General features: G+C 39.3%; 1 protein-coding gene across 8 annotated transcripts in view; it reads right to left on the reverse strand.

The window, feature by feature from the left end:
• PDHX (pyruvate dehydrogenase complex component X) overlaps positions 1 to 24252 on the reverse strand; it is a 53788-nt gene that overhangs the window by 6509 nt on the left and 23027 nt on the right. For all 8 annotated transcript variants that reach the window (XM_086462744.1, XM_086462749.1, XM_086462745.1 and 5 more), the window contains 6 exons: positions 23860 to 24065; positions 23191 to 23289; positions 17660 to 17843; positions 15981 to 16128; positions 9020 to 9078; positions 3468 to 3626 (listed from right to left, as the gene is read on the reverse strand). In XM_086462744.1, the coding sequence (XP_086318870.1) occupies positions 3468 to 3626; positions 9020 to 9078; positions 15981 to 16128; positions 17660 to 17843; positions 23191 to 23289; positions 23860 to 24065 (855 nt within the window). The remainder of the gene's footprint in view (positions 1 to 3467; positions 3627 to 9019; positions 9079 to 15980; positions 16129 to 17659; positions 17844 to 23190; positions 23290 to 23859; positions 24066 to 24252) is intronic.

Consider the following 24252-nt stretch of genomic DNA (forward strand, 5'->3'; position numbering starts at 1 on the left):
TTAGATTGTCGGAATAGACTAATCTTCAGTATCATACAGCCATTAAAGTCATCTGCTTCGGATTTAGGGGAGCACCCCAGCAACCTTGCTGTTGTAGCTGCAGTGACTTTGCAGAGAGACTAGGACACAAAACTCCATTTCCCCAATGATACTGGCTGTTCAATAAAAGCTGTTCTCTCGCCTTACAAACCTTGCTCCAGTTTTCACCATTCTCCCTGGTGTTTTTAGGTGATAAAAATATCTACCAAAATACTGATGAGACAAATTCACAGTATTCTTATTTGTTGAAAGAAACTGCCATACACCACTTCAAAACTTTCTAGCAGATTGAGAGAATGTATTTCTTCCAGCTAAGCGTCAACTACCTTGAAGACCACCCCTCCTGTGACCTCCATTTCATTTGTGAGACTTTTCTATTTCTAAATATAACAGAAGAAACTGCCCACAAACTTTTTGTTCAAAATACAGCCCGAGAAGTTCATACTACATTCTAAGATAAGACCACAGAGAAAGAGAACCTTATCCCCACCTAGGATGTTTCTAGCTCAGAAGTCTCCTTAGATGGAAGCAGTGGGAATCAGGATGAGTAACTCTTATAGTAGTGGCCACATAAGGAAGAAATGACTGTGTGGACCTCAAGAGAAATGGCACCCATTGGTGGGTCAAGAGCCCATTATTCAGCCACCAAACAATACCTAACACCCCGGGAGGACCCTATGGAAAAGGTGGTGACTGGAAACGTGTTGGATGACTTCTCCATTAGCAGCAACCTTTTCAAAATCAGGAGCTCTTCAACTGACAGCAGAGACTGGAGGGGGGATATAGGCAGGACAGATGATCCATCCTATTCATACAGAATACATTTAGTGGTTTTGGCTGGTATCGTACTTATTGCACAGGTGGAAGAGCCCACGGAAAATGTCATGTTGTGACAACCACAGCATTATGACATTTTAAGACAAAAATAACTGTCTCCAAAAGCACAGTCAGGGAAATAGACTCAGATCTGCTTCTGGGAAGACTGAGAAAAGCAACACATATTTTCCCGAACATATTTCCTTTAAATATGTTAGCAAAATTTCAGTGGAAGTGAATAAAACCCCAAAACATCCACTTTATCACAACAGGAAAATGGGATAAATCACATTTGTGAAACTTTCTTGGAGAAGATTATTCCATGAACCCCCTCTGTTTTCTAGGAGTTTTTAACTCCCTGTTTAGGAACTCTACCACTGTTTTCTAGGATTTTTTCTATGTTCTTTCTAGGAACCAACCTTCCACCCTGCCGCCCCTTTTTTTTAAAAAAAATTTTTTTTTTTTTTTCATTGCTAGATTGCTTTCCAGGAATTGCACGTTCTGCTTTCCAGGGATTTTGTACATGCATTCTATTAATAGTCTGTCACGCACTCAATTTGATCTACCAAGAGGTAATTTCTATGAAAACTCAATACTGCCTTTAAGGACCAGAGTCAGTAAATGGAAACTATGGTTGAATTGACTTCTTGTTTGCACATGGGTGGAGGCAGAGTCACTACAAAGTAAAATTCTGCACAGCTCAAGCAGTTTGTTAGTAGTCATAGCTGTGACATGGATTAATCCCCTTTCAAGTTGTAATATAACTCTATTGGTCATGTAAACAACTGTCTTCCCTGCACACATTTCTGAACATCTTTCAGGCAAGGGTTCTGAAATGCCATGGTAGTCTAATGACTGCAACGACTTCGGCTCAGAAATAAACACCAAGAAGTTTAAGAGAATCTCATTCCAATGAATTGCCCACTAAATAATTCAAGCTTACACCATGTTTTACAAAGCTTTTGACATCCTTATTATGAATTTAAAAATTAAAAGGATTCACTGAATTTTATTTTAGGCTTTTATTCATCTCTGAATAATTAGTGAACCTGAAGACAATAGCCATGTGAACAGTGTTCATACAATAGGGCAACACGAGCATAACGCATACATGCAATTGCATTACTTGGAGGATAAGAATATGGTGCCAGCCAGGATGCACATGCCCTGGGAAGAAGTTTAAATTGACATGCAGCAGAAGGGGACACAGGCAATCTATGCAAAGAATGTGCCTGCCAAACTACAGGGAGACTGGTAGAGAAGCAGCTGCAGTTTCAGTTTGTGCCTCCCACATTTATTCCAGTAATTTAGTGAAGAAGTTGAAAGGCAAAATTACGTCAGTGTGGAGACCCGCAATCTATGTGACCCGATGACTTTCATAGTGAGTAGTGTGACCTGTGTTACATACATTCCATCTGAAATGAGAGGGGAATGCTTACTTTACCACAGCCCTATTAAATGTGATGCAAGCATACATTACCATCATGGGAAGTGCAGGACACTAATTTATGGTACGAGAGGTTTGTAACACTGCATCACAGTATCACAGGTATTGGGGATGATAATGAAAGCACAACCTATACTTCATTTCCCGTATCGCTTTTCTTCTGGTCATTCCACCACTAATCACAGAATAATGTAACAATCTCAGTTGACCTTCCTCCTTGGCTTGTTATTGCATTAGTGAAAGGATTTGCTTTCACAACACACTCAACATGAAGTAAGCAATAAGGACTGGAAAAATCTTTAAAACATCCAATTATGAATGTTTTGTGGCATGACACTTATGCCTTTTTCTGCTACAACGTTGTTGATTGTTCCCCACCAACACAGACTATTATGATTTCTGTAGTTTTTGGTAAAAGACAAAAACTTACAAAGTGCAGCTCGTGTCTAGTTTTGGGACAGTATTATGCCCTAGCACCACCTGCGTTGCATTCCCCACATATTGTAGGCCTTTGATTAGCACTCATTAAATGACAAAAAAAGGCTTGTGTTGGGGCATTTCACCGCTCACCACAAAACACTACTTCTGTGGCTGGCAACAACTGCCACAGATTCAAGTCACTCTAATTGGCTCCTGGTCTATGCAAAATACCACTCATTAGTCTGAGGACTTTAGCGTTAGCTTTTGGGTGACATTCTGAACTGAACTGCATATTGGAAAAATGCAGACAGAAGTAAGTGCCACAATATAACTGCACAGAGGGCAACAAGCAGCTACAAGCATATTTCCAGGAAAGCTGGGGAGAGGGGGGGGGAATCCTCCCACCCAAACACCAGAAATATTAAAGAACTTAACATTATCTAGCTTTCTTATGAGGATTAAAGAAATACAATTGTATTCAACTGCAGAAGTCTGTACAGGCTCCTTTTCAAACAGTCTGGCCAGCATTCAACTAACAGGATGGCTAAGTTCATGTTAATTAGAAATAAACAGAGTCACAAAATTAGTAATAATTTTGGAGTCTAAGGAATGCTGAAACTGCTTTAGATCCATTTTGAAACGGCCTTTGTTATTACTGATGAGTATATGGGTCATACTACATTTTCTGCTACAAAAAGCTACATAGCTACTATACTCCTCAGTCTACTGTACATTTCAGACCTACCTTTGCAGAGGCAGCAATTTCCTTTATTCCCTTGGCAGCAACATCTTTTATGATTGGTGTAATGAGACCTCGGTCTGTTGCCACAGCAATAGAAATGTCAATGGACTGCAACTGCCTGCAGACTTCCCCATGCCAGGTTACATTGACATCTGGCATTTGCTACAAGAGAAAAAGAGTAAAAGACAACAGCTGTTAAAAGAACAATAGTGAAATCAATTATCAAGAAAAAGAAAAATCCTTTAAGACACATAGCTACACACAGGCATTCACCAAATTAATTAGTGCATCACAGACTGCTCTCTGTAAATGAAGGCAAAAGAACGGGTCACATCTGTCATCAGGACTGCTACAAGCAAGACAAAGAAAAAAAAAACAAACACAAAAAACCCTGTGAGGGTCTAAGAATAGATATACGTGATTAGCTTGCATCTATTTTATTGTATTTAAACTTACTTTGTCAAAAAGCATGAATGTATGCTTCAGGAACTAAAATGGCAGGACAGCCAGAAGGTTTTGTGTTGCTGCTGGAAAAAAAAAAATCATCAAAAGCCTACAAATTCCTCCAGGAGTCACTGATACCACCTCGCAGATGCCCAGCATGCAAAGCTACACAGCAGCATCACTTCTCCTCCAAAATAAATCACAGGATATTGACTTAAAAAGCATGGAAAGGGACATCCTACTATGCCCATGTGTTGTTTTCCATTCGTGTCTCAAGCATGACTCTCAACAAAGGAAGCTATAAACAGAATATGCTGCAAGTACACTCACTGTTATTCAGATGAGGTTCTCCTAAAATGCATCCCTTTTTTTTTGTGTCTCTGTGTGTGTGTGGACTCAGTTAAAACTGAGATAATGTTTACTGATCATTCCAAAGAGGTTTTTGAGTTTACAATATAAAGCTGAAACAGCTTCAGGGAAAAAAATATCTCAACTTATAGGTGAAGTCTCAAGTAACTGGTCATAGATACTGTGAAGGTGCTATCTCCCATAAATTCAAGATCAGTACTTAGTGACCTTCATGAAATTAGGCAGTTGACTTCATAGTGGAGAAGGTATTCCAGAAAAAAGTACGGGAGGGACACATTATCTCTAGCTAAACCGATTCCACTCTGTCTCTCTCTCTCTCTCTCTCTCTCTCTGTAAACTAACTCCACTATCTATCTATCTCTAGCTAAACTAACACCACTCCTAGAAGCAGTGGTGTAACAGCACTCTCAGTTCCTATTCTTCAACACCAGAATGTATATTATTAAAAAAAGACAAAAAAAGAGGGATGGTAGTATTCCTCTTTGCAGGAAAAAAAGCTTCAGGAAAGTCCTGCAGTACACACAGTTGTCAGATGCTTTCACAGTGGTTGTTGTGCAAGTACAACTCTATATAAAGTATCCAAAAGAGATGGGGGGACAAAGAGTTTCTCCTATCAACTTCAATACAATTAGGATAGTCTCAAGTTTGATGTAGACCAGACAGTATTATTTCTCCCATCACTTCAGCAACAAAAGGCTGTTTATTTTTAAAGGACAGCTGCTAGAGTAGCTGTTGTTATCAAGCCCAACCACTTGTGGAGATCAGCCTGGCAGCTTTCATTCCTTCCTCCAGCCTCACTCTCCCCTCTTTGTTTCAGGAAGCCAGGATTGTTCTAATGAGCCATCATCTGGTGAGCCCACTGGCATGCTCACAAACCTCTGGCTGTCACATGGTGAGACCAAACTGAGAAGCAGAATTCATAGTTGGACTTGTGACCCTAAGCACTGCGAAGGAGAAAGGCAGCACCTCAAAGAGCAGATACAAGCAGTATCTTGTGTTTGCCAACCAATCACTCGCTGCCAAACCAGCTATGTTCCGTTCATTCAAGCTAGAAGAGCATGTCTTGCACTTCTCAGGAAGAAAGTATTAACAAAATATGATCTGAACAGTGCCCAGAGAAGAGTCAACAAGTGCCCTGAATTTAAACTTGCAAACGTATTGGCAGCACCGCATTGCAGGGTGGGGAGGAGCAGGTGGAGGCAGGTTTTCTTTTATAAACTAGTAGTCCACTTATTTTCCTGAAATGCTGACAGAAAGCCGTTGAGACATGAGCTTGATCATGAACTTATTTCCTGGTATACTGAGTTAAATCTGTTTGGGTTATTTTTTAATTTACTGTTTTAATAGCCAAACAAATGCTAGCACAGATTTGTAAGAAAGCAGTACGATAGGACAGAATAGTTTAATGATTACTTCCATGTAAACACAAAATCAACATCCCATTAAACAAACAAACAAAAAAACCCAGAAAACAAAACACCTCAGTTTCTTCTAATTCAATGCACAAGAACTCCAGCTTCTCAGAATCAGACCTGGAACACCAACTCATTAATAACCAAACATACACTGATTCTACAAAACTGCATGTATTACCATTTGATAGGTTTGTCGACTGAATTTCCACTAAAAATGTTGAGAGTGACACACTACAGATTACTTTTGCATGTTTGCAGCATAGAATGCTCTAATCCTTAAAGTCAAGATTCAAATTCTGTATTATAAGTGCCAGCTGAAAATACAGGAAAAAGAATACAACTCTAATCACGGACTAAATATTTTTATTTGTATATCAGAAAGATAAATCATGTTTACAGAGTTCATGAATTAGGTCATTTTGTGATAGCAGACAAGGAAATCTTGTTTTAAATACTGGCAATGAACAACATGCATAACCCACAGGTATGCTACCCCAAAGTGCAGTACAGCAGCCTAGTAGTTAAACGGACAGGAAGCTGCCTGTCTTAAGTTCCAGGGAGCAATTTAAAAAAAAAAAAAAAAAAAACAGCAAAAACCTTTTATTATATAAGCAGAAGTAATAAGTACTACATTGAATCCTTGTATTTATAGACTCATAGAATGGGTTAGGTTGGAAGGGACCTTAAAAATCATCCAGTTCCCCGCCCCACCATGGGCAGGGACACCTTCCACTAGACCAGGTTGCTCCAAGCCCCATCCAGCCTGGCCTTGAACACTCGCAGGGAAGGAGCAGGAACAGCTTCTCTGGGCAACCTGTGCCAGTGCCTCACCACACTCATCATGAAGAATGCCTTCCTAATGTCTAATCTAAATCCCCCCTCTTTCAATCTGAAACCATTACCTCTCATCATATCACTACCCTCCCTGATCAAGAGTCCCTCCCCACCTTTCCTGTAGCCCCCTTTAAGCACTGGAAGGCCACTCTAAGATCTCCCCGGAGCCTTCTCTTTTCCAGGCTGAACAACCCCAACTCTTTCAGCCTGTCCTCACAGGGGAGGTGCTCCAGCCCCTGAGCACAAGGATGTCACGTGGGACAGTGTCAAAAGCCTTGCACAAGTCCAGGCAGACAATGTCAGTTGTTTTTCCCTTATCCACCATCACTGCAATCCCATCGTAGAAGGCCACCAAATTTGTCAGGCAGGATTTGTCCTTGGTGAAGCCATGTTGGCTGTCACCAATCACCTCCTTATTTTCCATGTGCCCTAACATATTTTCCAGGAGGATCTGCTCCACGATCTTGCCGGGCACAGAGGTAAGACTGACTGGCCCATAATTCCCAGGGTCTTCCTTTTTCCCTTTTTAAATATGGGGGCTACGTTTCCCCTTTTCCAATCGGCAGGAACTTCACCAAACCACCATGACTTCTCAAATATTCTTTCACATATAGACAAACTGTAAACTAGGTTTACATCTCATTACCTTTCTTGACTGGTTGTTTTTTTGTGTAGAAGAAGAAACACAAAACCTAACCTCTCATTCCCCCTGTCTCTGTCTCCTGTTCCTTTCACCTGCTTTCTGGTGCAGAGATTTGTTATCCCATGCTGGCAGCTAACAGTCCATACTAACTTTTTTTTTCTCCTTGAAAAAGGTCTCATTAGTCCACAAGAAGCAGCCTCTCCCTATGTTGACACCTAACAAATGCATACCAAGCACATGTAGCTCTTCCTTCAGTTTCTGGTATTGAGTAACTTTGCAAGTTTTTTCCAGTCCATCCAATGCCCAGAATTTCTCTCAGGCACTTGCTTATGAATCTGCCTGGAATCCCATCTACGGCTCTTGCAATTACACATTAATATTTAGATCGTGTTTGGCTAGAAATTTCTCAAGTCCGTTCCAGTGCAGTACTCTCTCTTAATTCCTTACATTCACGGGAAAGTTCCCCAACTTCAAAGTAACTTCCTCCTTCAGCTTTTGAACAGTTAAAATAATCCTTGCAAATGAGAAGAATGGCTCTCACTCCCTTTCTGATGTTTTTATATTGTTGTGAGGCAATGCAACTACTCTGGATCCTTGTTCTGCTTTAACTTGTCTGTCTTTAGCTTTTAGAACTCGCTGCTCAAACGATGCAATGACATCAGGAACGTTTGGCTTTTCTGGGCATCTACCACATAGCTAGGAGGCATGATCACTGTGCAATCAAGAAGCTATAGGTTACAAATCCACAGCAATACCAAACTGCTTCAAAATGCATTCATTCATTGTCACACAGGAGTACCTTGCCTTGATGACAAGGGCAAACTCCATAGGACAGTTTGAGGGTCATGTGTGTGGCCCCCTTAATTATATTCCTACATGACAGAGATCTTTTCCACCTGTCAGTAATCATTAAAAGACACTATTTCCTCCTGAACCTTAAAAATACTGGCCTTCAGGCTGGTCAGAACTCCTATCTATGACTTATTCTAAAATTAAGTGCAAACTGAATTTAAACAAAAACCACATCTATGCAAACCATCACAGTTCTTTCCTTTCACAAGTTTGGAAATAAGACTAACTTCACATTATGTTTCCAGATGATTGCATTTGAAACACTCTGGACTAAGAGGAGACAGTTCTCATGAAGAAGGATCTCTGAAACGTTTCAGTTTCAAAAAATTAACTGGCACTGGGAGTGCTTTCCAAGTGGAGCAATCGATACAAACTGGAAGGCAACGTGTCCAGCTCTACTCAGAGAACACACAAATAGCTTACAAAGACTGTAAAGCCTCTGTAGTTTGGCATAGAATAAGTAGACCCTAAGGAAATCCAAGATCTCAACCTCAGGACATACTGCAATCGTTAACTTTTATATTGACAAAGGGAACAATAACAAGTCTTAGCAATAAGTTTGGAGAATGTTTAATGCAAAGCAGAGGTCACTGACTAGGCCATCAGAACACTCCTGAGGCAATACACAAGAGTGGTATAAGACTTGGGTAAATATATGTTCATAATAAGATATTATTTGTTATAAGATGCAACAGCAAAGATGACTTATCTTGCCGGTCACTTTGGTCTGCTGACAAAGCATCCACCATTACCTGCAGATGGTAACTGCACTAAGCGAATCTTTACTATGAAGTTCTCCTCGCTACAGTCCACAGCACAGTCAGTGTAGGGAATTTTACCTGGAGAGCTTAAAAAAACCCGCTGACAATAAGTGATATAGAATTATAAGCTTTGCTATGAGCACTTTCATATCTCCATATAGGCTCACAAAACACTTCTCCTGTCTCCTTGGCAGCTTACTACAGAACATATTTTTTTTAAGTAAATTATTCACTTACCTTCAGAGTAACTGCAGTTGCCTTGATAATAAAATCATTTACAGATACTTTAATGTCATCTGCAAAAAGAAAAAAAAACAACAAAACAAAACAATCACTGCTCCTAAGAACCGTTTATCAGCATTTGTGCAACGACAAGATTCAAGTGGTTCAACAGATTTGCTTCTTTGAAACATTGCCAGAATGTAAATCATCTTGAAGCCATAAAAATAAAAGCAAGAAAACTTTTCTCCCCCTTGAGACAAAAGGAGTAGCATCAATGAAAAGTCTCCTGAGCAGAGCCATTCTTGCTAGCTGTTACTAGATGGTTAAGAGAGCCGCAAACCTGAGTACTACTGCCCTTAAGCAGCAGCCCATATGTGCTTTATGCTTTACATACTTACTGTCTATGTAGAAATCTATTGTAGGATCTAAATATGCAGACACAACACTGGAGACTACTATTCTTTATGTAGTGTGACTCATTAACTGGAACAATTACAGAGAAAAGCTTTTATTCAGCTATAAATCAGAAGTATGTAATTCTCCAGTGACCTTTGGGGCCTTATAGTGTAAGAATTAGCAAGGGAAGGCATCTGTCAATTCCTTTAAATGGGTTAACCATTTATCTAAAACAGGCTGTAAAATAATAAGTGACAAAGTTGTTACATTAAACGCAAAGCAACACAAAAAAAGACAGTATTAGCCAGAATTAGGTAAAACAACCTTGAGAGGACTGGAATTTTTTGATGTGAGCCTCAGAAATACTGCGTAACACGTAGCACATTTGTTCCTTTCCCCAAAAGCTCGAGACAAAAGAGGGATGAAAACAATGGCTGTATTTGCTCTGCACTGTTTTTTTCCAAGTTTTAGGAGACTGAAGTACTAACTAAAATCAGGACTGGCAGCAGAAGCAAAGACAATAGATATAATGCAGAATATGCCACAAGTTCTACAAGATTATTACAAGGATGCACAATATTTACACAAAATTAAATTTATCACATTAAAAAAACCTACATTACTCTGCTACCATCATCACGGCTGTCAGCTAAACAGATCAAGAAGCAAATCACTTCATGTTCGAGTCTGGCTGATGGCATGTAACCCACATACCTTTAGAAGTGGTTTTGTAAACGGAAAACTATTTATAGATAATTATATTAAGTGAAAGCTTCTTGAGTAATCATAAATCTGGAGGAATGAACCACGTATCTACTTACCACGTAACTGACTTGCCACGTTTGCCGTGATTCACAATCTACACACGAGCAGAGTGCCAGAATTCTAACATCACACAATGGAATTTGCAAGTACTGGGTTGCATTGTCAGAAGTTCACATCAGACAAACCTGTATCTTCGTCATCAAATATATTTTGTATTTTATATTTTGATTTATGTACACATTCTTAACCCTCGGCAAAAATGTCACTGTCCACTAGGGGGCGTAAATACAGTGAAAATGCAGGACTACAGTTAAATGAACTATTTCTGATAGTATTTGACCCTCAATCATGGAAGTTTACAGTAAGGAAAATTGCCATACTTTACTCCCAAAACAAAGAAGCTTACGGTAGGGAATGCTGCATAAAACTTCCACATTACATCTCATTACATAGTAGAAAACACCATCATTTCCATCAGAAAAAAAAAAAAAAAAAAAAAAATTACCAGAACCATCTCTCCAATTCAATTTTATGCAAAGACATATGGCTCTTTCCCACCCCTACATTATACAAAAAATATTCATTAAGAATCCACAGGAGCAGGAGAGATGAGAAAAATTTTAAGTGAGCATTCCTACTCATTTTTTACTTCATTTCTTATGACCTGCTGCTGTTTAAAGAAAATATCACCATCATAAATAGTCTTTGCCATTAACATGTGAGTAAGATACCACTAAAAAACACAGGTAGGCAAATGACCTGGGTACTCCCTGCACTAAAAATTAGCCATTCAAAACGCTAGTGAAAGGAGAAGCAGCTCCTGGATCATCAGCTAGAAAACCTGAATACACCAGTCTAATTTAATTTAGGACCTCACGAAAGGATAAACAAGCATGGGCTAGCCACCAGTATATGGCAACAGCCCTCCACCATTCTAGTTCCCAGGTGTACAGCTCTGCGACACTAAGCTGAGAGAAAATTCACTCACAGGGTGAAGCCTTGGGAACAGCAAATGACCAAAAGTACCCCAACACTGCTGGAGGGCTTATGTCTTGTGCTGTAGTGCCACATCAAGAGATCTCTACATTGGAATATCCCCAGGAAAGACTAAACAGTCTAAATTGCAAGAAATACCTGGCTGCAAGCAGATCTTGGTAACATCACAAGAACATGGGTCGAGGAGAGAGGAAAGAGTACCAACTTCTTTTCCAGACAAACATATCAGCACACAAAAACACTTCTCTGTCTAAAACACAGCTGGTGCCTCTGTATGCAAAGCCTTTCAGGGCTGCCTTCATGAGGCTGACCTTGAAAAGCCCTTTTACACAGCCCCATGACAACCTGTTCACATGAAGAAATTTAACTTGAGCTTTGAAGATACATTTTGATGCTGTACTGTGACAATAACAAAGTTGGTTTTACCCTTGCCCCAGAGGCAAAGCTTTCAGTAAGTCAAAAATCCTTCTACTGTGGAGCACTAGAACCTACATGACCCAAGTGGGTGAACCCTATTAAAGATTTAAGCTGGAGGAGACGCCACATATAAAAGCTACAGTATGATCCCAGGGTGGGGGCAACAACAAAAACCCCACCTACCTGCAGCTGTAGCAGCACACAGTGACTCAGATTGCCAATGGGCCTGCCTTTCCCCAAAGACAAGAAAATCACTCATTCAAGTTACGTCAGCCTTGGTACACAAAACATTTACAGATGGGACCAAGAAAGCTTCTGAAGACTCAGGCACTCTGTCTAAAAGGTGTCTACAACACCTTTTTTTGGAAAACAAAGAAACAACCAACAACAAAGCCCCCCAAAATCCATAAAGGCTAAAGATACCTTTCAACTCTTGTTCTATTGCTATTCCTCTTCATCAGGCTAGAAAAACCCCAACAAACAAACAAAACTCTTAAGAAGAAATAAAGACAGGTAAACAGCACCAAAACCACTTTGGTCTAACCACTCAAAGATTTCATCATAATTTGCTCGAACAACTAATTGTGGATCATCACCCAAAGCTACAGTAATAAAAATATTATTTTAGGATTACAAAATCACAATGTGTCACTGGTCAGAAGTATTTGTGTCTTTGGAGTCTGTATTTCATGGACTTAAACCTGACAGCTGTCTCCAGAGTGACAGAAAACCATATTTTGCTCTCTACCAAATTATTCGTTACAGAGAATTTATATAATGCACATCATGCAATCAGTACTTTGCACCCAAGAATAAAGGGGCACACGAAAGAGTGCATCTCCCTGGAATACCAAGAAATGCCAACTCTTACCTCCCTGTGCACTGGTACATGTGCCTTATCAATGAAAGATTCACACCCATCCATTTTCCAAAGTTTGGTACCCAGCTCTTTCAAGACTGAAAAGGGATGTGACATCCAGGTATCTAGTCACAAAACCACAAAGTGTTTTATTACTGCTCACTGCAAGCTAGAAAAAAAACACCCTCTCCCCTTCTTTGACACCAGTCCAAACTCAATCTTCTACCTCTAGGATGCTCAAAGACACTTCAAGTTGCAGATAACCCAAAAGATCACCTGAAACACTGTTCGGACTCATCATGTCTATGAAACCAACAGGCTATCTTTCAGATTTGCTTTAACTCATTTGAATTACCAGTAAAGCCTCAAATGAAAACCAAGCTTTTTTAATACAAATCGTACTTAATTAAAGTACTGTGTTTCCAACTATGTATAAAAGAATAAACTCAACGTAAATAAATAACAGAATTTCAAATAGCCATGATACACATTTTTTCCAGACTGTCATTGAAGGTTTCTCTAAGACATTGCTTAGCTACTGCAATTTGACACATCATTGCCTTAGAATTACAAATAGTCACTTTTCATTACTGTGGTAGTGTCTAAAACAGCATACACTATTAATTCTATTTCTATGACTTAGTTTAATAATGAGGATACACCTCTAAAAGCTGAACTATTGAGAATAAATGATTTAAACAGTACCAGAAAAAAGGACTAATTGAACAACACCAAAAAGAATCCACAGGAGATTGATTATGCACCTGCCTCTTCTGTAGACAGCTGTGTTCTCCCATGAAAGTCTTTAGTCTTTAGAAACAAACTTTGGTCTTTAAAAAAAATGTATAGTAGAAGAAAAGAAAATACTGTCTCTCCTCATTATAAAGTAATGGGCCTTCAGAATTTTTCACCTGAGTAACAGCCTCAGCAGCAGGCTATGAGGTGTATGGGTGCACATCACCTTCAGCAAACAGAACTTTGCTGCTTGCTTAAGCAGCCTGAACAGCATGGAAAATGAGATCTCATAAAATGGAAAGAAGGGTGAATGACAATTAAATTTCAGAAGTGGCAGCGACTAGTCTGCATGCCTGGAATAGTACCCAGGCTTTGCAGGTATTGAAAAGGCAAGTTTTTAAACAAATAAATGATTCTTTCACCAGCATAATTAGCTAAACCTGTCAAAAGAAGAAGTAATCAACATTTTCCAAATTTGATTTGAATAGGGATCTCTCCTCTAAAAGAATGAGAATTAATTAAAAAAGCTATGCCTAATTAGTTTGGCTGCAGCTGACAAGCAGACATCAACTGCTCTCAGCCCATTTCCCGCAGCTAAACCACAACGGATGTGATGTCATTTTAGGCAGGGATCAGACATTGCCAATTCAATAAACAATACTGCTAGCCCCAGACACTAGAAATAAACATTATTCTTTGTGAAGAATACGCCTCATTTTCTAGAAATTTAGACCAGAAGAACCACCTACATATACTGCGGTCAACCATACCACATGATCTTGACTAACTTATCAAGTTCTGCCTTAAAACCAGACAGGTTTCCTGAGAAGTCTGCTCTTCCGGGACAGCTGCAGCCAAATCTCATCTCCAGTGTATCAGAGCTCGAGTTGCAGAGACACAGAGCAGGCATTGCCGACACCCAGGCCTACTGCCCTTCCCCCCTCAGCTGCTGCTGAGGACTGTAAATTTATTCATTAATTTTTTCCACAGCTTACTGGATAGGTGACAGAGACACAACCTTGCTAAGAAAAATAGTCTTACAGCGCAAAACTGCTCAACAATTCTCTCTCTGATCCGATTTCTAAATTCTTGTTCAAGATGCGTATCTAATGGAAAATAGCTTGTAAGTGCGATGGAAAAAGAAACATTATGTCACAAAATAAGTTTTTCCTCAAGCTTAAGTATCTCAGAGTCAAAAGACAGAACTTTTAGAAAATCCTCTGACTTAAGGTGAGTTACTGAAGGGCAAGATGCCCTAGACTAATACAAATCTATCCTACTCGGCTCTAAATCTGCTTGGTTAAAATAACTTACAGATGTTAAAGCTTTATGAAAACATTTGTTTCCATATTTCTGATACTGGCATTTATAAATAGATTGCACTGTGTTGGCGTACTTTTTACAGATATTAAACAGCTACCAAATAAAAAAAAATTAAAACAAGAAAGACGGAAAAATGCTAGTACCTGCAGGCAATTGCAAGCACTGCCCTAATATAAAACTATGCTTTCAAGTTTCCACAGGCTTTGGTTTAATACCTTCACGAACTATGGAAGTGGAGCTATTTTCTGTAGACAACATCAAAATCAGTGTATTGACCAAATATTTCTAAATACAGTAACAATTATTTAAATGAAGACAATTATGATAAAGCAATAAAAATGTTCATTCCGGTTTTTTACCCGACTAAGGTAGAAGCCCTCAAACAAAAAGACACTGAGCAAACAATGCTTTGGGGATATTTTGCATGAAAATGAAGCACCTGCCTGAAGAGTGTTCTACTGAACAATCCTCTTGGCTTTTCTAAATGCATGTCATATATACTTTGTTGAACTGAGATTTGGGAAAGCAGATTCTAGTCTGCATGGCTAATTTTGAAACTATTAAAATATCCTATTGCATAGTACACTCAGCTGATTGTAACAAAAACCAAAAAAAACCCTTTGATTAAGACCTTATCTTTTGAGAAGTTTTTCTAAATAAGTCAATTCAGTGAATACAAGTTGAAACAAAAAGGGGATATTTAATTTCTTAATCTTATACATAAGCATTTCTGTATAAATGACACCGGATGCATTATGAAAATTAGGATTTACACATATATAGAGAGATTTATAGCTTTTAATCCAATTCTCAATGTGTATTTTAAAATTATCCAGTTTTCTGTGGGACAGATTGCTATTCCAACAGCTTAACATAGCTTTAAGCACATCTATAAGTTCCAGTGAAAGAGATTCACATTAATGCCATTACTTTGCCTTCAAGAGGCATTTACGATGCATTGGCTGGTGTGTGCCAAAAACTCACTTTCCTTCCTCACCATGGATAAAGCCATTCTCACCCAGAACCTGAGAGGCTGCACTAGCTTTCCTTTTCGACAAAACTAAATTTTAACACCGCACTTAGAAAGACAGAGCATGAGTTTATTTTAATTTGAAGCTTCCCCTGTTATCTTTCACATGAATAATCTGAGCTTCTAACCACTGAGAAGCTAAACGTGCTGCATCTGGATGGAAGGAACAAAACCCGACTTAATAGTGCGTAGTCCTGTGTTAGACTGCAGCTGTCTACAGAGTATTGTGTTAGCTGGCAAAGCAACATGTGTCTCCCTGTATCTTGGTCAGTTGTCCCATTCAATAATCGTAGGGAAATACAGCTGGAGTCCAACATACAGAACACCAGAAACGATTATTGGAAGGCACAGCGCTCTGCCTGTACAAAAATTTGCTCCTCCTGGGCAAGATTATGTAAACAAGACAAACTAGGCAGTAGTACCACATGTTACAGTAAATCAGTTCAATCACTAACCTTTGGCCAATTCTGCTCTCAATTGCAAAACAGCACCAATGTCACAGTCAGCAGCAGCATATGCATGAGGTATAGTAGTTTTAGACTCCGTTAATCTCTTAGCAATAACTCTTCGGATGTTGCTAGCTGGGATTTCGGTGAATGTGCCCTAAAAGAAATCATACGGTGCATATTAAATATCAAGAGAGCAAACATACTTCCCCTTCGCAGAAATAGGGCTTCAGCATTGATGCGTTAGCTCACTTTAAATATCCCCCAGATATCCAAGAGAGAGACATTCCAATTACTGAAACTGGTATGATTAAGACCATTGAGTGTTCCAGTCTGTTCCACTTAACTTGGATCAACACAACATGTTTTAGAAAGATAGGTTCACTTTACAATATAGAATTAATCCTACTATTCTAGCAGACTGCCTAAAAAAAAAAAAAAAATTCCAAATATTCAGGCATTAATTCTCAGCCAAAGTATATAAGCACTGCTCCATCTGCCAGGCCTGGCATATAGAACAAAGCATATTCTGAGCCATATAGTATCTGCTCCATCAGCTACTGCTTTTTCAGTTCCCCGAATGGTTCCTTATGACCAGCTTTACTGCTTATCTCTTTTGTTACTCTTTTCTCTCCTTCCAGATATACTCAGTCCTGTTTCAATGCAGAAGTTTTCCCAACTTCTCCATGGAAGGAAGTCCACTTTCAAGGAACCTCTTGATTGGTGACTACAGAAAGCGACAAGCAATTCTGTAGAACATTATTTGTATACCTAATCTATTGCACATACACCACATACCGCACAGTACTCACAAGAAACTGCAGTATGTGTGTTCTGGTGCAATCAGACACTTTTTTTCTGTAATGAAAAAAATATCTAAGTCTGAGCTTTCTGTGCTTTGTTTGGTTCTTTGCACAGTGCAAAGAAAGCAGCATTTTCTGAGTATTATGAATTGCAGCTACGCTGTAAATCTCAGCCTGTAGATACATGAAATTCAGCTCTAAAGCCAGAAAGGTTGCCCCCCCGCCCCTCATTTTTCACAAAAGCTTTTCAATTTATACTAATGTGCATTTCAGCACGGGCATTTATTCTTTCAAAAATAATTTCTGGTATTTCTACCATTTCAATTCATACAGAAGCTGTATTTAGACGCTAGAGTTCGCAAAATTACCCTTCAAAGCAACCACCAAGCCCTTTCCTTCCTCACTTCTTGACAACTGATCAATGGACATTTACATATACTCACTTTGCAGCAAAACGAATGAAGTACAGTAAAAACAAACCAGGATTCAAGTTTCTGCAAGTTTGGAAATACAAATCCTGCAGGGATTGAGGAAAGGGTACATTGTTCATTTCCAAACTAGTGGCACCTTCTTGTTTCGGGACCGAAACAAAACTGCTGCCTCTCTGACTTGCCCCTCCCCAAAGCCTGCCATGTAAATTTTTTCACAGCTTCAGTTTGCAAGTTACACAAACTAGTGGGCAAACCATAATTTCGAGAGCTCTGCAGTTTGAGTTACACTGCATTAGAACCACCCAAACGTACTAAAAACTGTACATGACTGGGCTGGGCACCTGGGTGGCCTCGGTTTCCTTTGTCTCTCCAGTTCTGGAAATCTCATACGGCTATGGAAGTAGCCGCAGCAATAGTCAGCTGTAGCAATGTTGAGGACTTAACAGAAGGTTACCAGTGCAGCAGATTGTCCTGGTGTGGAAACTGGTGGAACTGCTGGCCTTGGATAAGCAGAAGTCGCAGCCGGCGCTTGCGAAGCAGAAGGCACTGCAGTAGGCTGGGGAGGAGCTGGAGAAATCACAGGTTTCAATTCACTGGGTTTGCCCTTCTGCTGCTGTTGCAGAAGTCTGAGAGCATCCCTGTTGATTAAACACAGTGACAACAAAGAAACTGTTTCAAAAATTCCCGAAGTATTACTATTCCCTCACTTATTTTAGTTAATTAGCCACTTCTGTGCATTTACATTTCTGCTGTCAAGCCAAACATTAAGTTGATTGTTATTAACCAATGAATTTTGTGTCTCTTCTGTGATACCTTCTCAGTAAATTCTCAGTAACTTCTGTAAATAAAAGGGCTTGAATATGCAGTAACATGCTTCTCTAATGCAAATGTTGTCTAACATTCGTCATCAGTAATTGTGAGTGTTCAAGTAATTTGTGAATCACACTAACAGTTCTTCTAAATAAGATATCACAGTACACTTACTTAGGCTATAAAATATCAAATAAAAGCTGTTTCATCTGTTATATTTGTAATCATTTGAATCTAATATCATTAATTAGCGCTCACAGAAAATTGAGTAGCACATTTATCACTCATTCCTCTGTACCTTTCTGACATACATATGCACAAACAGGTGTGGATGCTATATGAAGCCATACTTCACAAGCAGTTTGAAAGATAGCACCACACTGAAGAACCAAAGCCAAATACTGAGTAACATCTAACAGCCCCAGGTGTGGCTGGACCTCTTCTACTCTATAAGCATTCTCCCAGGGTTTTATACTGACACAGTGACCATCACAAACCTCCCCTCACATGGGCACAGCACCACAGACATCAGTAAACGACCGTCTTTAAGCTGTAACACTACACCCACCCCAGGTGCATCACATTCACAAACCAACACGCTAACGATTAGCATCCATGAGGCTGAACAGGAAAGAGCATATTTACACCACCACTGCCTATTGTAAGGGAAGTAAGCTGTAGGAAAACCTCTGTTCTGCAGCTGTAACTGCACCTACGCTCCAGACTTGTTGGAAGAGCTGTGTCATTCACAGATCTCCTCTCTTCCTCCAGATCTGATAATGAGTCTGTATCACACACCCTAGATAAATCTATCACTTCATGAAGCCATCACCACAGCATGTACACAAAGGTTTATGTACACAGAATTTTATTAATAAACTGGCAGAGGAAATTAAAAATAAATGTAGAAATTGAACTACTTACAACCACACCATGGCTTCAAAACAGAAGCCGTAAATACAAAAGTCCCCATCCCTGGAGGTGTTCAAAAGACGTATAGATGTGGTGCTTAGGGACGCAGTTTAGTGGTGGGCTTGGCAGTGTTAAAGGTCTTTTCCAACCTAAATGATTCTATGGTTCTATGAAACAACAAAGCTATCCTGTTTCATTAGATTACGGCTTGAGTGAGAGTCTGTCCTTCAGTGAGTCAACAGTTTGTGTGTCATTTAACTTTTGTTGAAAGGACAAAATCTCAGAACAACATCATGCATCCTTAGTTCTTCCTAACAAAGCAGCACTCCGGAACCATGAACCAACAACTGAAAAGCTCTGTATGTTCCATATAATGCCTTCTACTGATCGCTGACTTGCTTCAATTTATTCTCAACTTCAATGCATACTTCAGCAAGTGATAGCAAAAATTAAAAAATGACTGAGCTCAGGATGTAAATTTGTCATTATTAAATTTGTTACTTGTTTTCCCAAATTAACACATTGGCCAATATCTGTTTCAACAATAAGTGTTTAGTATGTAATGTAACTACTATATCAAGGGAAAAAAAATTGTATTTCATTGTATGAAAATCATCCCCTAGTGCTACAGTTTGAGACAAAAAAAGTAACTGCATGACATAATGCAACTTTCCTAGTTAACATACTAAAAGTTACCAAAAATCACTTAAGGGTTTTAACTTGGCAGTCATAAGACTCACCATCTGTTCATTATATTCCATAATACATAAAGCAAAGCTTGTATAGCTTCTTATATATTTTAAAGCTAAGGAAATGCTTTTAAGTTACTTCCATATATTAAGGACGTAACAAAAAAACAAATGGTCCTACCTATCATAGCCATGTCAAAATGCTTTAACGATTTTGGTGGCTTGTAGTGTGTTAACTGAAAAATGTATTGCCAACACTGAGCTTATTTTTAGATTAGAAGATTCACTCAGGAGTTTTTGAAACTCATGCGTGAGTATAAGATATATATATAGAAAGTATACATATATAAAAATCATATTTCATAAATATTTATATTTTAATATATAATATAAATATTTGTTATACATAGGTGTAAAAATGATTTCCCTGCCACCAATTCCACATGATTTAACCACTAAGAAAAACAGGTACAGCAATGTTGTGACTGTCATGGGTGCGAGATTGTGAGCCTGCATCTAAGCAGAGTTGGAGAAGGCACCAAGGCAAATCAAATTAAATGGATTTCTGTACAAGTCAGGCACACAGAGACTTTGTTAGAACTGGACAAGGAAAGCTTGGACACATCTTTCTGCCTACTCTATAACCCTCTATCAACACAGGATAGTGACAGAGAAAGACACACGAGCAGAAGTAACAAACATGAAAGAGAGCACTGTCCTCCGCAGGACAGACACCGCAGCTTGGTAAACAGTAACAAAAATATGCCTGGCCAAATTGTTATTATTACAAGTACACAGGTTCTGGCAATTCTGTTACGCTTCAGTTTACCAGTGCTACAGAAGTGTGTAGCCCTTCCACTTCACATTAGCTAAAATCCAAAGTAAAAGTGGAAGTAAACAGACTAGTTTGTGCTCAAAATATACTTTGTTTGAAAGGACAAGTTACAGGTTATACACACACCTAAAAGTCCCTAAGGATATACCTGTGCAACAGGAGATGCACATATTGACACCGGTTTCCTCTGAGGGCAGCTATTGTTACTGACTCATCCCAATCCCCTTTCACCTGAACATCTGATTACACAGCTCGGAGAAAACTCCCTGGAAGAAGGAAAGCTGTGAGCAGAGAATGTCACGCATCAGAAACATCTAGGGTCAGACTTACTGCACCGTCCACATTACAGAAGGAAGCCCTTCCTCCACAATGGCAGCTGGCAAAGGGGACACAGTGAGGGTGCCGCTGTACGGTACACTGTAAGCCTGCACTTGGTACGCACCCACAAAGTGGCTTGGGGAAGCCAGAGCCACATGTGGGAGCGGGGCCTGGTCCGCAAGTCAAATGCGCCAGTGCCCGAGCAGCTCTGAGGCCCCAGGTCACACTAGCTTAGCAACAACTGGTGGGAGAATATAGATGGCAGCAACGTGGCCTTAGAATAACACAGCTGTTATGGTAACTAGCCCCCTGCCTTTTTGTGGTTGCATTTATGAACCCCTAGATCACTAGTAAATAGGATGAGAAAGGGCAGAAGTAGTCTGAAACAACCAACAATTTTAAAGCTGTCCCAAACACAGCGCCTGAGCTGATGACTAGGAACATGGTGCAATCGTTGACAGCAGCTGTGAGTCACTTTGTACTGACACACCAATTTTCTGAAGTACATTTTTGAAGAAAGCAGAGGATATTGCTAAAAAAAAAAAAAAAAAAAAAAAAAAAAAAAAAGAGCTGCCACTCTGCAGAACAAAAACAAGCAGGAAGGCAACAACAGTAATTCAGCCTTGCACAGATACACAAGAGAAATTAAGTGTTAGCCTGCTAAGGGAGTAGATCATGACAGAGAAAGCTATTAAGTGAAAGCTCCTATTGCTGTTTTACAGTGAATTGAATTTAAAGATAGAAAGCTGGGGGAAAAGAATCTTGCTTGCTTACATAACTCACTATCTTTCTTTGTTTCTTGTAATCTGGTGAGTATGAGCCCTGTTCGATAAGAAAATTCAGCTTAAAAGTGAAAAGTGAACTTGCAATGCTCCCTTAAAGAATCAATTGCTAGTCAGCTTGGAAAAGAGCCCATGAGTCACCCGGCTATAAGGCATGGCGTAGATTTTAACAGTAATCTCAAGTTAGCAAAAGAAATATTTCCTCGAATATCTGTAGCAGCTCTCTACAAAAATCTGCACACATTCCATCTCAAACGGAATGTAACAGCAGAGGCTATAGGCATCTGAAAGATTAACACCATCTCAAAAGAATGGTTAAAAAACTCCAGACAGTCTCTATCCTACAATGGCATTTCAAAGTCAAATAATTTGTACGGAGGAAAGCAGTTTTGAAAAAAGATGATTTTGTTAGATAATTCTCACAGCTATAGAAAAATCTTTGTTGTATCTCCATGACAACTAGGGAATGTTAATTAGGTAGCTCAAAGTCCTAGAGAGTTTCCACCTGCCATAGCTTAGTAACACACCATAAATTACCATTGCACTTACATAATTAAGAAAAAACTATCTCTGATAATTTGCTATTACATAGGATATTACATCTATTCAACTCCTTATTTTGCCTCAACTCAGCCAAAGACCGTAGGAAAAAGAGTTTTGAAAAAACAGCAGACTTCCACTGTCTGCCTCTCTGGTTCAACTCCAAATACATTGACCTGGCTGTCTTTGAATGGAACTAAAACTACAGCAGCTAACAAGGTCTGTGTAGGTGAATGATGGCATTTGTCAAAAGGAATAATTTTACTAAGAACAAAAATAAGTATTCCTGCCAAAATCCTCATCTTCACTAACATACACGCTAATGTGAAGACAATGCACCATTCCATGGCTGAGGGCTCTGGAGCTACCACAGCACGTTTTCGTACACAAGTTCCTCACTCTAAGGCTTGAGTGCCCATCACTACATCAGAATATTCAAAAAGTACAGTAAATATTAGAAGTGTGATCATAACAAACCACAGGTCTGTACACAAACATTCTTGAAATCAAAGATGGGGAAAAAAACAAAGATGGGAGAAAGAGAAAACTCCTGATTCCTTACCATTACACTTCATTGCTCTCCCCAGCCTAATAAAAAAGTGAACAAATTAAATCCTGACAGATTTCATATCTGAACTTCAGTGAAAGACACAAAAGATCTGAACTCTGCAAAGAAAACAAGTTGAAGAAAACAGGCCACTGGTATTTTATTTTGGCTCTGAATACACCTCTGTGTTCCAAAAATCTTGAGATCTACAACAGTAACTAACAGGGGTGCCTAGGAGTTGACAGCCACCATTCAGCTGAGCTGCAGGAAATCTGACGGCAGTATCATGCAGCTCAGATGGGACACAAAACCAAAAAGGGGTTGTTTTTTTAAAATTAAAGGCTTCTTACGATATTTTCTAACCTATTCCCCATATCTTCTCAATAGGTTTTTCAAGTTTAACTAAGCCATTCACCCATAGCACAAAATGGAACAAAATCAAGGAATCGTAGAATCATTTAGGTTGGGAAAGACCTTTAAGATCACCGAGTCCACCGTTAACCCAGCACTACGGGTATATGAGGTTGTAGCTTTACTGAAGTATCTACATACTCTTTAGTGAAGATTCCTCGAGGCCCAGAAGGTGTAACGTTGCTTGGGTCTAGTCCATGAGTCTCCAGAATGTTGCGAGCTGCAGGACTTAAGCGAACCCTAAAGAAACAAGGAGAAAAATATGCTATCTAAACAATAAGATTAATTCATTTCATTTACTGTGTATCAAGAGAAAATACCCAATACATGCTCTATTTCAGATGCAGGAGCTGGGGACAAAAGCAGAGTTCTGTACAAAGGCTCTGATCCTTTGTGAGACTGATCCTGACTGATCCTTTGTCTGAACCTGACGTCAGACTGTGCCCCTTCACCAAGCTTTAATGGGAGGTTGAATGTAAAAACACAAGAATGACCTTGAAGAGACCAAAATAAAGAGTGAAAACTCATCTCCAAACTTTCCTCTTACAGAAGCAATACAACATACTTGTGGATTCTTCTGGAATCAGTGAAGAACCAAATATATTTTTTAAGAGCAGCTTGTTACAGCAATGTTAAAAAAAAGTTTTGGGAGCTCAGACAAGAGAGTTGCAAGCTTTATTACATGTACTGAAACACTCTCTTAAACTTCAGCTTAGTAACAGGTAAAAAGGGACAAAAGATACTTCTTGGTTCAGCTCTACCAATACAACTAAAAGAGCGTGCCACTTCCTAACAAACAGAGAAACTCACTGCAGCTTTCCAAGGTGATGTTCCAGTTTAGGAGGGACTGAAACCAAAGGGCCCGCAGGAGCTGAGGTAAGTGCAGGTGCCGGTGGAGCCACAGAAGATGGATCACTACCATCAGCTGGTATTTCAACTTGCTTCCAGTCCTGTCCTTCCTCTACCAGCAGACCAATTAGTGAGCCCAAGCGTACATTTTTGCTTCCTTCTTCCAACTAAATTTAAGGCAATGAGAACATTAAGTTACATATTGTGATGTCTAGACTAATATGACCAAAAAATGGTAGATGTGAAAATTTCAAGCATATTAATGATACTTCATCAAGAAAATATATCCATATATCCCATTTTATTCTTATTAACACGATGACGCATGACAGAAATTAATCACAGTTGGTATTA

This window comes from Leptosomus discolor, chromosome 3, assembly GCF_034619465.1.
Source record: "Leptosomus discolor isolate bLepDis1 chromosome 3, bLepDis1.hap2, whole genome shotgun sequence".
In the NCBI taxonomy this organism is placed as follows: Eukaryota; Metazoa; Chordata; class Aves; order Leptosomiformes; family Leptosomidae; genus Leptosomus; species Leptosomus discolor.